The 17,591-nt window shown below is 37.5% G+C and overlaps 1 protein-coding gene across 1 annotated transcript in view; it reads left to right on the top strand.

Annotated features, from left to right (window-relative positions):
* The window catches only part of RFX6 (regulatory factor X6), a 59,871-nt gene extending 43,468 nt beyond the window's left edge, over nucleotides 1–16,403 (top strand). Inside the window, exons 11-19 of the mRNA XM_059399120.1 lie at nucleotides 1,363–1,522; nucleotides 2,612–2,756; nucleotides 4,212–4,321; nucleotides 5,300–5,417; nucleotides 7,413–7,535; nucleotides 8,199–8,405; nucleotides 9,574–10,086; nucleotides 11,138–11,350; nucleotides 16,228–16,403. Of these exons, the coding sequence (XP_059255103.1) occupies nucleotides 1,363–1,522; nucleotides 2,612–2,756; nucleotides 4,212–4,321; nucleotides 5,300–5,417; nucleotides 7,413–7,535; nucleotides 8,199–8,405; nucleotides 9,574–10,086; nucleotides 11,138–11,350; nucleotides 16,228–16,403 (1,765 nt within the window). The remainder of the gene's footprint in view (nucleotides 1–1,362; nucleotides 1,523–2,611; nucleotides 2,757–4,211; nucleotides 4,322–5,299; nucleotides 5,418–7,412; nucleotides 7,536–8,198; nucleotides 8,406–9,573; nucleotides 10,087–11,137; nucleotides 11,351–16,227) is intronic.
* The last annotated feature ends 1,188 nt before the right edge of the window (nucleotides 16,404–17,591 follow it).

Genomic DNA, 17,591 nt, shown 5'->3' on the forward strand with positions numbered 1-17,591 from the left:
ACAGCAGAATGGCTGCACTTAATGGCAGACATCCGGCCATGCAACTGATCTAATAAATAATAGCTGGCGTTTATTAAACACGTCATGGGTTTGAGACTACATAAACTATTTCACTTAACTCCTCCAACCACCTGAAATGACTATTTATGTATTTATCTATTAAGTAGGCAACTGGTTCTTTGTAGAAAATGAAAAACATGCACAAATACATTTAAAAAGCTCTCATAATCTCTCCACATTCTTAATGTATTAGGTTATTATTTCGTAAACTTTTTTCTAAGAGTATCTGAAAAATAGACACATTTTGAAAAAAAGGAACCATGGTATACATATTAGTGTGGTATGATGTGAAAATCTTTCATATAAAATACAGATCAGCATTATCTTTTTAAATGGTTGCATAGATTTCTAGCACCTGAAAAATACTATACTTTATTTAACCTATTCCTTATCATTGAACAATTGGATTTTTTTAAAACACAACTTGTCAGACTATTCCCTGGAAGCTATTATGATACCATATTCACAAATGAGGAAACTGGCAGCAGAAGGAATTAATTTATTTGCCCAGAATCAATGAATTTGTAAGAAGGAGAGCCACGATTTTAATTGAGAGCTCTCGAACTCCACTTCTGTTCTTTTTCCTCTATGATGTTACTGCTTACCAGTATAAGTGCCATCCCAAATGTAAATTTAGATCTCTTTTATTGGGATGTAGTGTGTAGATGGTTACTGTTTTTTTAAATTTTTGTGTATATATACAAATATTGTGTATATGCACAACTAACATTTGCAATTTTCTAAATAGGGTCCTGTAGTAGATTTTCAATTATGTATCTCACAGTTATATTTGGACTATCAGAATAGGTTACTAGAAACTAACAGTAAATATCTGAAATGGCACTATGTTCCCTCTGTGATGTCTCTCAGGAAGCTGTTGAAATCAAGATGCATACTTATATTTCCCCAGAAATATTTTATAGAAAATGACTGAACCGTGAGCTAATGTTAATAAGGTATTATTTATTGATTACCCTCTGCATACAAGGTTAGACCAGAGAAATTTCCATGAATTATTTTATAAAAATCCTCCTAACAATCCTGTGACAAAAATACTAATCTTATTCCTATTTAATAGATGAAATCAGAGCTTGAGGAGACTGACTATTTTGACCAAGGAGATAATGGCAGACCTAGGCTTAATCTATCCGAGTTCAAAGTCATATTCTTGAAATCATAGAATAACAGTATACCTCCATTAAACTACATTTATGTAATGCATTTTGAACAATTTAGCATTTAATACATAGGCTTTTTTTCCTCTCTCTCTCTCTCTCTCTCTCTCTGTGTGTGTGTGTGTAGCTTATTAGCAGATATAAGGAATTTTGCTAAAAATTGGGAACAGTGGGTTGTTTCATCCTTGGAAAACTTGCCAGAAGCTCTAACTGATAAGAAGATACCTATTGTGCGAAGATTTGTATCCTCCCTGAAACGACAAACATCTTTCTTACATCTTGCTCAGGTATGCTGGTATTTGAGTCACCAAATTTAAAAAAATGAATTATCTGATAGCAGAGTAAGAAATTTTCAGAGATTGGAGATCAAGTAGGCAACAGTTAAATGCAACATGAGATGCCAGAGTGTATACTAGAACAGAAAAAGGACATTAGTGGAAAAATGGATGGAAATTTGAATTACTACCAGTGTTGTAGCGATGTTAATTTCCTGATTTGGGCAATAAACAATGCTTAGGTAAGAGGATAGTATTAGAAGAAGCTGAATAGGGAGTATATGGAAATATTTTGCACTATCTTTGCAGCTTTTTTATAAATTTAATATTATTTCAGAATAAAAAGTAAAAAAGACACAAAACTTCTGAATGCAGTATAAAATGAAAAACTGTTATTTGCTACATGAATCCAGCTAATAAAAATTAAGGTTGTGGTGACTGAACCCATGTGATATTTGATACTGTGAAATCCACAAACAACACATGTTAAGCTACCAACTGATTTGGGTCTTTTAAATAGGGAGAAGAAAGTAATCCTTAAATTACTGTTTGTATATTGTTAAAATGTATTTCCCCTCCCCCCAGATAATTGTTTGCTTTGTGAAAGTTTCTAGTCCCCTAAATTTTAAAAGACCTGGTTGTGATAGTTCCAGATAAGAAATGTAACCCTGTGAAATCCTTATTATGTGACCATGGATTAAAACATTCATTTTCTAGGGGCACCTGGGTGGCTCAGTGCATTAAAGCCTCTGCCTTCGCTCAGGTCATGATCTCAGGGTCCTGGGATGGAGCCCTGCGTTGGGCTTTCTGCTCAGCAGGGAGCCTGCTTCCTCCTCTCTCTCTGCCTGCCTCTCTGCCTACTTGTGATCTCTGTCAAACAAATAAATAAAATCTTCTAAAAAAATAATTTTCTAGTTTCAAAAATAGTTTTCAAAGCTTTAACAGAGATGATCACAAGTCTCAGCTATTGTTTTTAGTTTTAAAATAAGAAAACATTCATGATACTCTTCTTTCAAGGAACTATTTCTCCGGTAGCCAAAACTTTCCTTTAGATAAATCATCGATAATATGATTTAGTGTCTTTATACTTTCTTCACGCAGATTGCCAGACCAGCTCTCTTTGACCAGCATGTCGTGAATTCCATGGTATCTGATATTGAAAAGGTTGATTTGAATAGTATTGGATCACAGGCCCTTCTCACCATTTCTGGCAGCACAGACACTGAATCTGATATCTACACGGAACGTAAGTTTTCCCTCTGTTTAGAGCTGGGTCTCCCAGCCTTGCTTCCATTGACATATTGGGCTGGATAACTCTTTGATGGAGGTGGGAGTGGGAGTCCCCTTAGACCAAAAAAGAACTGTTTGAGAAAACTTGGTTTTTAGAAACTTTTTTAATTAGAAGAAATTGTCCTCTACTTGAAAACAATTGTAGGTACAGATTGTGGAAAACCTGGAAAATGTAGAAAATATTCAGAGGAAAATAAAAGCCACTCATAATCTCATTGCCTAAAAATAACCTGGAAATAGTGGAAATGTTTTTGAGTGTTGTGTGTTTTCTTCCAGTTTTTTTTGTTTGTTTACATTTTTTTAAGATTTCATTTATTTATTTTTCAGAGACAGAGAATAAGCACAAGCAGGGAGAGCGGCAGGCAGAGGGAGAAGCAGACTCCACACTGAGCAGGGACACTGATGCGGGACTTGATCCCAGAACTCTGGGATCATGACTTGAGCCAAAGGCAGATGCTTAGCCCACTGAGCAACCCAGGCATCCCGGTTTTCTTTCAGTTTTACATTACATGCATATACACTTCCCTGTGTTTTACACTCTTAGCCTCATATAATATATGATGCATATCAAAATGATATTTCAACATAATACTGTTTTTCAAAGCAGAAATTCCCTGCCCAGTTTTGGACAATCCGACAAAATTTACAAAGGCAATATGTGTGACTGGACAACTAGGCTCTGTCTCTCAGCTATAGCAAACCACTCCTTCCCCGCTCTCTTTCTCTGAAAAGACATGTGCAGCCTCCGATAGGCTGTTGCACAAATGATTGGCTGCTCTCTGGGGTGGTCCAACTTCAGCTTTGCTTTCTGTTTCCTAGCAAAAATTATATTATCCTTGGGGATTCAGTAAGCTTCAAACTCTTTAATAAATGATAGTCCTAAATGGCCCCTTTAACTTTTAAAAGATAAAAGATTCTTCATGTAAGCAGCTCAGTTTTGCAGTGAAAAATTTAATTTTCCCTAAAGGTAAAGGATAGGTCAGAAAGCAGGAGATCAACTAGTTTGGCTTAGCTCATTCATCAGTTTTCAATGAATCTGTTGCATTTAATGAAATCTTCGGATTCAGAATCAATAATCAGCTATAAATGACAATTTACTCTTCCTTAGTATATAACATACTTATATAATACACAAGATTTTATTCCAATTTGTACCAAGAGACCTAAAATTATTATTCAAATTTTGAAGAGTAAATAACTAAGGATGTTTTTGTTACTTACTCTCAGGATATGAAATAATTCTTTTAATTATTTATTTAATTTATTTAATTTTATTTATAACATATTTAATTTCATCTGTCTTTTCCTTTTATGCTATAGAATTCTTAATGATTTCTAGCTTCAGGTTTTCTCTTGGGTTCAAAATAGAATAATATTGTGTTGTTGTTGCTGTTTTTTTTTAATATGGTAGATGACTCTATCACAGTGTTCCAAGAACTGAAAGATCTTCTTAAGAAGAATGCCACTGTGGAGGCTTTTATTGAATGGTTGGATACTGTGGTAGAGCAGAGAGTTATTAAGGTATATTTCAATGACAGATTCACCAAATAGAATTTTTAATAGTAAATGCTAAACTGGCTATAATTTCTTGCATGATGGGGGAGGGGTGATTGTGTGTAAAAATGCTTTGAATAGCATTTGAAGACTTGTAAATAATGTGCTCAAATATCAAAATTAAAAACAGGTCAGATTTGATAGTGTCAGGCAGATTCAGTTCTATTTACCATTTCTTGACAAAGACTACAAGGCACTATGCCTTCCTTGTCAGTCCATAAAATTAACAGTGGAGTAACATCAATAGTGAAAGACAAAAATTGAGAAGACTTGGCCCTTTTTGTAAAAGTAAATTTTCATATATGCTGACAGAAAGTGTGGTTTTAAGTGTTTCTATTTTTAAATTCTGGGAGCACAGTATTTTGTGTTTTCTATGTTTTTTCAACTCTTTCTGAGAATGTGCAAGTCATCCATCATGAAGCAAGGCAGTAAGAGCAAATAGATCCATCACTACTAGTTGGTGTTAGCCATGCCCTATCAAGGAAACTAGTTGTAGAGTAGGGACGTTTTTTTTTTTTTTTTTTCCTCTCCTGGAAGAAAACAGATTATCATTCAGGAGCAGAGAAGTTAGAGTTAATCATTCACAGAAATATATAACCCTTCTTTGACACTTCACCTTCTGTTCTTTTTTGAAGTTCTGTCAAAGAAAAATGAGACAAAATATTTTTTATTCACAAAAATAATTTGTGAATTATTTTATTTTGTTGTCCAGTTCTGTTAGGTAACAAAACCATACAGAATAAAGATCTATTAGCCTTAAAAATGACAACAAAGACAGACAGACATTAAAATCCCTGGACAGGTCACTATATCTGATAAAATAAATTGCACGTCATGCCATCTGTCCATTTGTCAGACAGCTTCTCAACCTCTTGATTTTATGTAGGATGCATATAGTAACGAGATGGCAGATTTTACAGTTTCGTTTTGTTCCTTTACTTGTAGACCAGCAAACAAAATGGAAGATCTTTAAAGAAGAGGGCTCAAGACTTCCTGCTTAAGTGGAGCTTTTTTGGTGCTCGAGTAATGCATAACCTCACCTTGAACAATGCATCCAGTTTTGGTATCTCATGTACTTTATAAGGCTCTTCCTCCCTGAACACATTGTTCACTCTCCAGTCACAGTTCCTGTTGGTTTTTAAACACGGGCACTGTCACTTCTCAGATCTGATTATCGAGCCAATAGACAATGGTAGTAACGACCCTGGCTTGTGGAGTCAGACCACAGGCAGTTAAATCCTAACAAAATACTGCTTCTCTCTGGCTTGGTTTTAACCCAAGCTGCCTCTGCTCACTGTAAAGGGGATGAATATTTATAGCAGAATTACCAACAAGAGCCAAACTATGGAAAGAGGCTGAATGTCTATTGACTGATGCATGGATAGAGAAGACGTGGTCTGTATACAATGGAATATTGCTCAGCTATAAAAGAGAATGAAATTTTGCCATTTGCTACAATGTGGATGGAGTTAGAGTGTATTATGCTAAGTGAAATGTCAGTGAAAGAAAAATATCATGATTTCACTCATATGTGGAATTTAAGAACTAAAGCAGGTGAACATAGGGGAAAGAAGAAAAACAAAGAGAGAGAGGCAAGCAAACCATAAGAGACTCTTAACTATGGAGTGTTCTTAACTATAAAGCAACTGAGGGTTGCTGGGGGGAGTGAGGTGGGTGAGGATGGGCTGTACGGGGGATGGGTACTATGGAGGGCACTAGTTGTGTTGAATATTAGGTGTTATATGTAAGTGATGAATCACTGAATTCTACTCTGAAAACCAATATTACACTGTATCCTAACTAACTAGATTTTAGATAAGAACTTGAAGCCCTTAAAAAAAGGGAGGATGAATATTCCTTTTATTGGGCTGTATGGGCATTTTAGTGAGATGATATTCATGAAAAAAGCAGAGTCTAGTACCTGTTGAACACTTAATGAATAGCAGCTATTATTATTACATTCCATCAGTACCTTTTTTTGTTAAACAAGCAAGTAAACAATCATTAGTACATCATTTTACAAAGACACTACTCATTGCAGTATGGCAAATTTTTCATCTTTTCCAGGAACCCCATAGGTGCACTCCAGGAATCAAAGAGCAGCTGAGAAGACATGCTCTCATATTTCTCTGAAAGATCTTTCCTGATCAACTTGACTTATGAAACAAATTGAGTCAAGTTAGCTTTTTCAAAAATTGAAAACCTTCGTTTTCCTAAAATTTCTGGGACTCTGAATTTTGCAGCCATAATGCTAGCTCGTGGACAGCACTTCTGCATTTAGTAGTTGCTTTTTGAGAAATCTTCATATTATAAATAGGTTATAGTTAACTAGATGGTTTTTGTTTAACTCTCAGTGGAATTAGATAAAATCAGTGAACTTGCACTGAGGGATGAACAAAATGTCTTGAGCCTTTTATTTGAAATCTCTTGCTTAAATGTAAGGTTTCTGAAAATATATATTGAAGCCTGACGTTATGATGAAACCAGCCTTTTGCTGGGAAGCCTGTGGAATAGTTCAAAGAAGTTTAAGGTTTTCCAGGACAACTTCCAAATGAAAATGACTCTTTTGCTTTTGTCCAAACCAAGGAGAACTTTGTTTCAGGCTAGAAAGACATCTTACTTGATACATTTTTTCAGACCCTAGTGGTCATTGTCTAATTATTTAGTACAAAGTAAACAGAAATAGAGCAGAGTAGAGCTCATTCTCCCCAGGCTAAAGCTTATCACGCTCCAGTGTGTGCCCTCTTAAAGCATAAAGCATGTCTCACTTTCATCCGTATTTTCCTTTGATGTAATTAGTGGCCAAAGAGCTGGCAGGACAGTACACACAGTAAGCTGGGCAGGCAGTACACAGAAAGATTAGAGACTCAGGTTAAGCATGTTGGTCTTAGCAGGTCATTTAAAGTCCAACAAGTATTTGTTGATTTCAGTTGCTCCTTGTAAAGTGTTGTGAGATGGTCACAAAGATAACTCGACCTCTCTCTCTCTCTCTCTCCTTCTCCTTCTCTCCTTCCTTTCATCTGACATTGCCCTCTCCCCATTCCCATCCACAAACAAGGTTCTTTCCATTTGATCCGAATGCTTCTGGATGAATACATTCTCCTTGCCATGGAGACCCAGTTCAATAATGACAAAGAGCAGGAGTTACAGAATTTACTGGACAAGTATATGAAGAATTCAGGTAATTTAAAAGTATGTCTTGCTTTGCATGTTTCTTTCTTTGAGCCTAAATTCAAGAGTTTGTAAGTACATGTGTAAACAGCTCAGAGGTTTCTTTTCCCAACCATGTCACAACTAACACAGGATGGTAACACTTATTGAAACACTATTTTTTTTTCTCTCCGCTATTTACACATAGAGTAGTCAAGGGATTTTACTGGAAGTTCTGGAGGATAGAAAATGGATGTTCTTGTGAGAATTTAAATGAAGGTGGTGAGGTGATTATAATAAAAAATAACCATAATTCGAGACAACACCTGTGGTATACCACCTTATAAATGGCATAGATATAAGTTCTATAGGAATTTGGAGAAGGAAGAGAACATGCCTATTTGGGATGTGATGACTTGCACTTTGAAGACTGTCCACTCCCAAAGTGGATTCCTTAGTGTCCCCTCAGAACACACCTCACACTCACAAAGGTACAGATTATAATGACCACAAAACCCCAGCACCACTGCCACAACCCAAGACCTGCCAGCCTTGGTTCCCATGGAAGATATCCTCTGGAGTTTCCAGATTTATGACATAACCCTAAAACCTTTTCAGTTCCCTTTCTTTGGGCTCTTTATTAGGAATATGGGAATGATGTTAGATTTTCCATTAAAAAAAAAAATCTTTCCAGATGCAAGTAAAGCTGCCTTCACCGCTTCTCCAAGTTCATGCTTTCTGGCCAACCGGAATAAAGGGAGCACTGTTTCCAGTGACACCGTGAAGAATGAAAGCCATGTGGAAACAGCCTATCTTCCTCTGTCGTCCAGCCATCCTGGAGGCTTACCCTCTGCTCTGCCCCCATTCCCTGCTGGGACTACAGACACCATGCCACTCCCAGGTACACTATGGGACACTCAAGCTGCATGCCATCTCTCATGAGGCTGTTCCTTTGTTTTCTTCAAACTTGGTAACATCCAGCCATTCCAAGAATTAAAAAAGGCTTGTCTTAACTTTTCTTAAAGCTTTATATTTTTGTGACTTTTTCAGCATTTGTCATTCACACTTTTATCAATACCATTATGAACATAGATACCACACTGTGATGTGCTCACTTAGCTATGCTGGAAATACAAATAATTAGTTATTTTCATTTAGTAGAAGAAAAAATTAGATTTGTTATATATAAAATCTTGAAGATGCTTTGAAAGTCAAAAAAATGGTCTTCCTATTTATTTTTGAGTTTATGTCTCCTTCACTAAAAAGTAGATATGGTCATTTTAGGATAACCATTACAATAATTTTCCTCTTTGGTCTAGAGCTCCCTTTGTGTACATCTGAATGCTTAGTGGCTTGGCTTGAACTCATTACTAGATACTATTTTAAGTCTGTTTCTTGCCTTATGTCTTTTCTGAAATTCATAGGTATAACTTCATTGGACACACAGAATTTTAAACCTGGAAGGGCCTTTTAGCTCAGGGGCACAATCCCACCAGTGGAAAATCAGACTCTCAGGGAGTAGGTGGCATTCATAACTCATTGTTCGTCAGTAGTGTTTGCATGATGTTTTGAATCCGCTGCTTTGAAGCTGTGGTTGTTTTGACATTACTGCCTTTTCCTTTTACCCTAAGAATCAACCACTTAGCATTCAGCTTGGTTTTTAATTATGAAGAAATGTGAAGATCCCTTGACCTTCCCAAGCTTGAGCTGTAACTATCTTCGTACCCATGGAAGCACGAAGACATCCTGGACTTTTTTCCACAGTTACTAATACTAAATGTCTTCATGTTGTGAAATATACATATATTGCAATGGTGTTATTTATTTATTTATTTATTGTGATGGCATCTTTCATTTTATTTTTTTTTCAGTGTTCCAAAATTCATTGTTTATGATGGTATCTTTTAAACCCAGGTTTTAGTGTTCCCCAGTTCTGTTATTTTTAGAGAGTGGGAATGAACCAAATTAGAAAAAAAAATATATTAATACATCTTTTAGATAGTTTTTAAAGATGTGTGCCCATTTATTTTAATATGCCACTGGTGAATGCTCTGTGAATTTGTTTCCAGGTCAAATGGAGCCTTCCCAGAGTACTGGTCATCTGATGACACCACCCATTTCTCCAGCCATGGCAAGCCGAGGAAGCGTCATTAACCAGGGGCCAATGGCGGGAAGACCTCCAAGTGTGGGCCCCGTCCTGTCAGCCCCATCACACTGCTCAACATTCCCAGAGTCCATTTATTCTACCCACCCTCAAGCCAACCATGACTTTTATGGGACCAACTCTAACTATCAGACTGTGTTTAGGGCACAGCCTCACCCTCCATCAGGACTGTACCCTCATCGTCCTGAGCATGGTCGATGCATGGCCTGGAGTGAACAGCAGCTTTCTAGAGACTTCTTCAGTGGCAGCTGTGCTGGGTCTCCATATAATTCTCGACCACCTTCCAGCTATGGACCATCCTCACACAGCCAAGATACACACAGTATGCAGTTTTTAAACACAGGAAGCTTCAATTTCCTGAGCAACACAGGGACTGCCAGCTGTCAAGGAACAACATTGCCTCCTAGTTCACCTAACGGTATTGAAATTTTTAAAGAATCTTTCTGGGTTTTGAGATGGCAAGAAGGCAAAAATCAGACAGTGAGCTCCACGTCTGCTGAGCAGCATGTCACCCCATGTGAAGTTTCTAAAGCTCATGGAATCTTATATATATGGAGCTCATTTCTTCCACATATAAATATGTCCCTAATTCCTGTGGTTTCTTAAAGTTGCTGTTCTAAATGCCACAAATGATGAAAAATAACTATGTCAAACTGTTTGAGATCTCCCTTAATAAGTCCAAGAGAAGAATGTTTTGTCCATTGAAAATATTTCTAGTGAATAATGTTTCTTCTGGAGAATTAGCAGCAGATCTTACAACGTAAGGACCCAAACAATGTCCCTGTTAATCTGATAAAACACTTAAAGTTTAGGGAATTGGAAAGATCTGTAGACTTCCTCAGCCCCCAAAGAAGGCTCAGTGTCCTCTCTCTTAAGTGTAGGCCAGTCCTTCTTCCAGAAACCTAAATCTGTGGATAAAATTGGTATTTGACAAGTAGTGTAGTCTTTATGAGAAGTTAGTCGTGCTTTCTTTGTTTATAGGAAGATCCTGTTAATTTAGAAGAGGAAAATATATGAAAGAGGTGTAGTCATATATCTGAAAATTAACAATAGGATAACTCCTTTGTATTTTTTTTAAAGATTTTATTTATTTATTGGGGGGGGGGAGAGCGAGCACAGGCAGACAGAATGGCAGGCAGAGGCAGAGGGAGAAGCAGGCTCCCTGCGGAGCAAGGAGCCCGATGTGGGACTCGATCCCAGGATGCTGGGATCATGACCTGAGCCGAAGGCAGCTGCTCAACCAACTGAGCCACCCAGGCGTCCCACTCCTTTGTATTTTTAAAAAGAAAAAACCAGCATAGTGAACCATATCCATATACAAGCATGGATCCAACTCTATAGTAAATGGAGATGTGAATGTAATACCATGGATCTTTAGGGTTCTACTCTATTACCTTGTCCCTTTTTTTCCTTCCTGGAATATTCTCTGTAGTAAGTGAAGAGTACATGCTCGACATTTTCTGTTATAGGATACTATGGAAGCAACGTAAACTACCCAGAGCCTCATAGACTTGGATCGATGGTGAATCAGCACGTGTCCGTCATCAGCAGTGTTCGCTCACTGCCTCCCTACAGTGACATCCACGATCCACTTAACCTTTTAGATGACAGTAGTAGAAAGCAGACCAGCTCGTTTTATGCAGACACATCACCTTCAGTTGCCTGTCGAACTCCAGTAGTAGGTAAATTATTTTAGTAGTTCCTGAAAACATTTTTAAAAAGCTGTGAACCTCAGGTATGTAGTTTTACTTTGGAGGGTGACTGTTGAGGTGAACCGGGCCCTCCTGTTCCTAGAGGTGACCTATCACTTTGGATCTGAAGTCTTATTTTTGTATTAGTAACAGTCTTCCCAGTTCCCAGTATATATGTCACTGCACAATCTAGTGCTAAATCTGTTATTCTTTCAAAAGCTGACACCTCTTATGTTTGCAAAAAATAAATCAAATCCATCAGATGCAGTTGGAAAGACTTTAAGTTTTACAAGGGCAGGAATGATGTCTTTTTCTCACTCTCTCTTGTTCACTGTTGGACCCAAGGGCAGTGCCAAGAGGTGTCTTTGGACCCCATAATCCCCAGCAGTACCCCCAAAGCCACTCCAGGTTGAAAACAGTGGTGATTTGTGATAAACGTTACTGTTGTTTTCTCAATTATATGTAAAATGGGATTAGACAGCTCTGTAGAAAATGTTGTTATTTTTATTGTTCTGATACATACAGTTTAAGTAAAAATGAGCAAAACTGTGTGTTTGCCATGAAGTCCTCTAGCATCTTCTTGCAACCAGGTTGCTCTCCCTGTGAAATCTCTGTGACATACTAGATGCGTCAGCAGCAGCCACCAAGTGTCTGCCACAGAGTAGCAACTCCATACATCAGTGCATTGGGAAAAAAGGGATAAAAATATATGTGGATATATATATATATATATATATATATATATATATATATATATAGATTTAGTTTCCCATAGCACAAGTATAGTTGCATGTAAGTATCAAGGCAGAGTGTTAATGCTTATATGCAATGGTTGAAATCTTCCAGTGGAATAGATTTCAAGCTAGCATAAGTCAAGAGCATTGACACCCAACTGAAGCATAAGGGAAGATGAGATAAATTCCATCTCTCCCCTCTCAGTGTGCTTTTCCAATAACTCAATAGGAAGCACTTCTTCCTTTTCCGTGACCATCACAGATGCTCCCTGAGCAGAGTTTAGCAGCTCATCTCATGCTATCTGCAGATGGTCATTGCTTCTAGGTTACTCTAATGAAGCAGAAAATTCCACTTCAGGAAGTTTCCTCACCATCAGACTAAAATGTACGTGTTGCTATTGTTACTATTAGTTCTGTTTACTCGTAGAGATAGTGGAAGCTTTGCTGGAACATAGCTTGGGTGTAGGATGGATTCTAAGCTTTAGTTGTCAGAGATGGCTTATAGGTAAATAGCAAAGAGGGCTTCTGAGTGAAAAGAGAGACTAGAGTAAGAGGTAAGGAGTGCAAGGGAAGTTAGGACCCACTGTTTCCTTAGTTATAATGACTGGTTTTCAGGGACAGAACAGGTAGTTAGAAAAACGAGATAAACAGCAACGAGAAACCAGCAACCATACATGAAAGAAATGTAGTGTCGGCGAGCAAGTTGGTCAAATTCTTGAGAATCTACTACTATGTACCAAACTTCATTATAGACATGAGTTTATAACGGTGATTGGGATGGAGTTCTATCTATAAGAAGTTTACATTCTAGTAAGGAGATATAAGACAGTAGATGCATAGACAAATGCATTAAAAAGATAATGATGGATACTCTGAAGTCAGTTAAGTAGGGTAAAATGGCAAATAGTTATGGAGAAACTGCTTTTGGTAACATAGTTGGGAAAAGAATCCTGAAGCAGAGACATTGGAGTTGAAAGCTGAGTCATGAGGAAGCATTGACATGAAGACCTGATGGTGGAGTTCTAGGCAGAAGAAATAATAAGTGCATAGTCTCCGAAAGGAGAACAAGGAAAATTCAGTGGACAGAAAGAAGGCCACTGTGTTTTGAGCATAGTGAATGAAAACAGTAGAGTAAAATAAATCAGTGTTCATAGAAGGTATTGTGAACCAGGGCAGGGAGCTTGGATTCTGTTCTAAGGGTAATGGGAAGTCATCATCGTAGCATTTGAGAGGAGTGACAGTCTACTCTACACTTCAGTAACATCATCCCGGCTGCTCCCTGCACAATGAGAGGGTGTGGCAAAGGTGAGGGTCATGAGACCAATGAAAAGGCTGATATGTTGGTTCAGGTAGAAGAAGACGGTGGTTTTTTTGTTTTTGTTTTCAAATTTTTTTAAATTTAAAATAAATTAATTAACATATTGTGTATTATTAGTTTCAGAGGGAGGCTTAAGTGATTCATCAGTTACATGTAACACCCAATGCTCATTACATCACATAATGCCCACCACCAAGTTACCCCATCATCCCTACCTCCCCTCCAACAAAACCCAGTTTGTTTCCTATTGTTAAGAGTCTCTTAATGGTTTAGCTCCCTTTCTGATTTAGTCTTGTTTTATTTTTCCTTCCTTTCCCCTATGTTCATCTATTTTGTTTCTTAAATTCCAAAAAGGAGTGAAATCATATGATATTTGTCTTTCTCTGACTGACTTATTTTGCTTAGCCTAATACCCTCTAGTTCCAACCACATTGTTGCAAATGGCAAGATTTCATTATTTTTGATGGTTGAGTAAAATTTTGGTATATATATGTATATACCACATATTCTTTTTTTATACAATTTAAAAAAATATTTTTATAAACATATAATTTATTATTAGCCCCAGGGGTACAGGTCTGTGAATCTCCAGGTTTACACACTTTACAGTACTCCTGGTAGCACATACCATCCCCAATGTCCATAACCCCACCACCTTCTCCCTAGTCCCCTCACCCCAGCAACCCCCAGTTTGTTTTGTGAGATTGAGAGTCTCTTATGGTTTGTCTCCCTCCCAATCCCATCTTTTCATTCATTTATTCCTTTTCTACTCCCCAAACCCCTCACGTTGCTTCTCCACTTCCTCATATCAGGGAGATCATATGATAGTTGTCTTTCTCCGATTGCCTTATTTTGCTAAGCGTAACACCTTCTAGTTCCATCCACGTCGTTGCAAATGGCAAGATTTCATTTCTTTTTTTTTTAATTTTTTATTTTTTATAAACATATATTTTTATCCCCAGGGGTACAGGTCTGTGAATCGCCAGGTTTACACACTTCACAGCACTCACCAAAGCACATACCCTCCCCAATGTCCATAACCCCACCCCCCTTCTCCCAACCCCCCTCCCCCCAGCAACCCTCAGTTTGTTTTGTGAGATTAAGAGTCACTTATGGTTTGTCTCCCTCCCAATCCCATCTTGTTTCATTGATTCTTCTCCTACCCACTTAAGCCCCCATGTTGCATCACCACTTCCTCATATCAGGGAGATCATATGATAGTTGTCTTTCTCCGCTTGACTTATTTCGCTAAGCATGATACGCTCTAGCTCCATCCATGTTGTCGCAAATGGCAAGATTTCATTTCTTTTGATGCCTGCATAGTATTCCATTGTGTATATACCACATCTTCTTTATCCATTCATCTGTTGATAGATATCTAGATTCTTTCCATAGTTTGGCTATCGTGGACATTGCTGCTATAAACATTCGGGTGCACGTGCCCCTTTAGATCACTACGTTTGTATCTTTAGGATGAATACTCAGTAGTGCAATTGCTGGGTCATTGGTAGACCACATATTCTTTATCCATTCATCTGTCAATGGACATCTGGGCTCTTTCCATATTTTGGTTATTGTGGACAATGCTGCTATTAACATTGGGGTGCAGGTGCCACTTCAAATCACTATGTTTTTATCCTTTGGATAAATACCTAATAGTGCAATTGCTGGCTCATAGGGTAGCCCTATTTTTAACTTTTTGAGGAGCTTCCTTTCTGTTTTCCAAAGTGGCTGTACAAGCTTGCATTCCCACCAACAGTGTAAGAAAGATCCTCTTTCTCCACATCCTTGTCAACATCTGTTTTTTCCCAAGTTGTTAATTTTAGCAGTTAATTCTGACTGGTGTGAAGTGGTATCTCATTGTGGTTTTGATTTGTATTTCCCTGATGCCAAGCGATGTTAAGCATTGTTTCATGTGTCTGTTGGCCATTTGCATGTCTTTTTTGGAGGAATGTCTGTTCATGTCTTCTGCCCATTTCTTTTTTTTTTTAATATTTTATTTATTTATTTGACAGAGAGAAAGAGATCAGAAGTAGGCAGAGAGGTAGGCAGAGAAAGAAGGAGGAAGCAGGCTCCCTGCTGAGCAGAGAGCCTGATTTGGGGCTCAATCCCAGGACCCTGAGACCATGGCCTGATCTGAAGGCAGAGGTTTTAACCCACTGAGCCACCCAGGTGCCCCTTTCTGCCCTTTTCTTGACTGGATTATCTGGGTGTTGAGTTTGATAAATTATTATAGATTTTGGATATTAGCCCTTCATCTGATAAGACATTTACAAATATCTTCTCCCATTCTATAGATTGTCTTTTAGTTTTGTGGACTGTTTCCTTTGCTGTTGAAAGTTTTTCATCTTGATAAAGTCCCAATAGTTCGTTTTTGCTTTTGTTTCCCTTGTCTTTGGAGATATGTCTAGCAATAAGTTACTGCTTCCAAGGTCACAGAGGTTGCTGCCTCTGTTCTCTGGGATTTTGATGGATTCCTTTCTCACATTAGGTCTTTCATCAATTTTGAGTTTATTTTTGTGTATGGTGTGAGAAAGCGGTGAAGATGGTAGTTGTAACAATAGAAGTGTGCATGGAAAGAGGAGGTAGATTTGGGATCTATTTGGGTGATAAGGTTGTCTCTTAACTTAAGTTTGAAATTGAGTTTCCTTTGTGAACTGTGCAGAAGAAAAAACAATTTCTGGGAAAATAGCATAGCTATTGTGCTAAATACAAAAATAAATAAAGAGGCTTAGAGTGAGTGGCACTTGCAAAGAAAAAATATCAAATTTTTTTTGTAGTCAATATTCAATCACTGATTATATTTTCCTTTACAGCATCCAGCTTGCAAACACCAATTCCTTCCTCCTCATCTCAGTGTATGTATGGAACTTCCAATCAGTATCCAGCTCAAGAGACCCTGGATTCCCATGGAACGAATGGTAGAGAAATGGTGTCCTCTTTACCACCCATCAATACTGTGTTCATGGGAACAGCAGCCGGAGGCACTTAAATCAATAATGTTGGGTGGGGAATGAAACCAAAAGTCTCTACTGCTCAAATATTACTCACTCAGATTGCCATCATAGTAAAGAAAATGGAGTATACAGTGACAGGACATTGTTTTTCAAGTCACTGATACAAAACTATGGAGAACTCCTTAATGAGTGGAGATATTTGCAGACTTTGCCTTGCACACAAATGGTTTAAAATGTGATCTCATTATTAATTATAGTTTCAAACATTATCATTGGAACTAGTGGGGCTTTGAAGATGCAAACATTTCAGCTATGAAGATTTAATATTTTGCTTCCTAATTTATTGAAAATCTATGTGCTCCTTCATCTTTGGTCTATAAAGGGAAAATATTTAATGCCTTAAAATAAATTTAATTTATTAGGGTCTCAGAATCACTGTTTACTATCCCTTATTTGACCAAAAGTCAAATGTGTATGTTCTACCTCCTATGGAAATGTTTACAGGGTCAAGACTTAATTAAGTTCATTCTAGACCAAAGTTGCTTGACTTTCAATCCTGGGCATTAGAGTGATGATTTCTGTTACATAGCGATATGTCAATTCTATGTAACTGAATGGAGATTATAAATGCTTTCTCTCTTTACTTAAGAGAGATAAGAAGAAATGAAAGAAATAAAGTATGAAAATATTTTTAAAGCCTTGATCTCTCTCAGAGCTGTTACTGTTTCTGAAGAATGCTTGGGATTTGCTGGCAAAGCTCCTTTGGCTATTAAATTTAAGACTACAGCTGGTTGGTCAAAACATCAGAATTCAAGAATATTTACAAATCATATCCATGCATATAAATATAAGGAAATTGTGGCAGATAGACTATTTGAACTTCTTCAGATTTGGAAGCAGTCTTTCATCAAATACTTGGCTTAGAAACTTGAGAGTGAAGGAGTGTTCAGGGATCATTTGAATACAAAGGGAAATTTAGAAGTGAGGAATTCATTCCATATGAGTTAATAGAATTTGATACACCATCTCTCTAGCTCTATTTCTTTCTCTTTACTATGTGTCTTAGCTGAGAAGTCTGTTGTAAGATCATGGCCTATAACGGCAAACCTCCATTAACTTCACAGCCTTTTCCTATACTTGCACGACAGGCCTTAGATTATTTGTGTCAGGGACTGGGTTATACTGTGATCTCTGGATACATTTTTAAAGGATTTGTAAGCCCT

This window comes from Mustela nigripes, chromosome 5 (assembly GCF_022355385.1).
Source record: "Mustela nigripes isolate SB6536 chromosome 5, MUSNIG.SB6536, whole genome shotgun sequence".
Lineage (NCBI taxonomy): Eukaryota > Metazoa > Chordata > Mammalia > Carnivora > Mustelidae > Mustela > Mustela nigripes.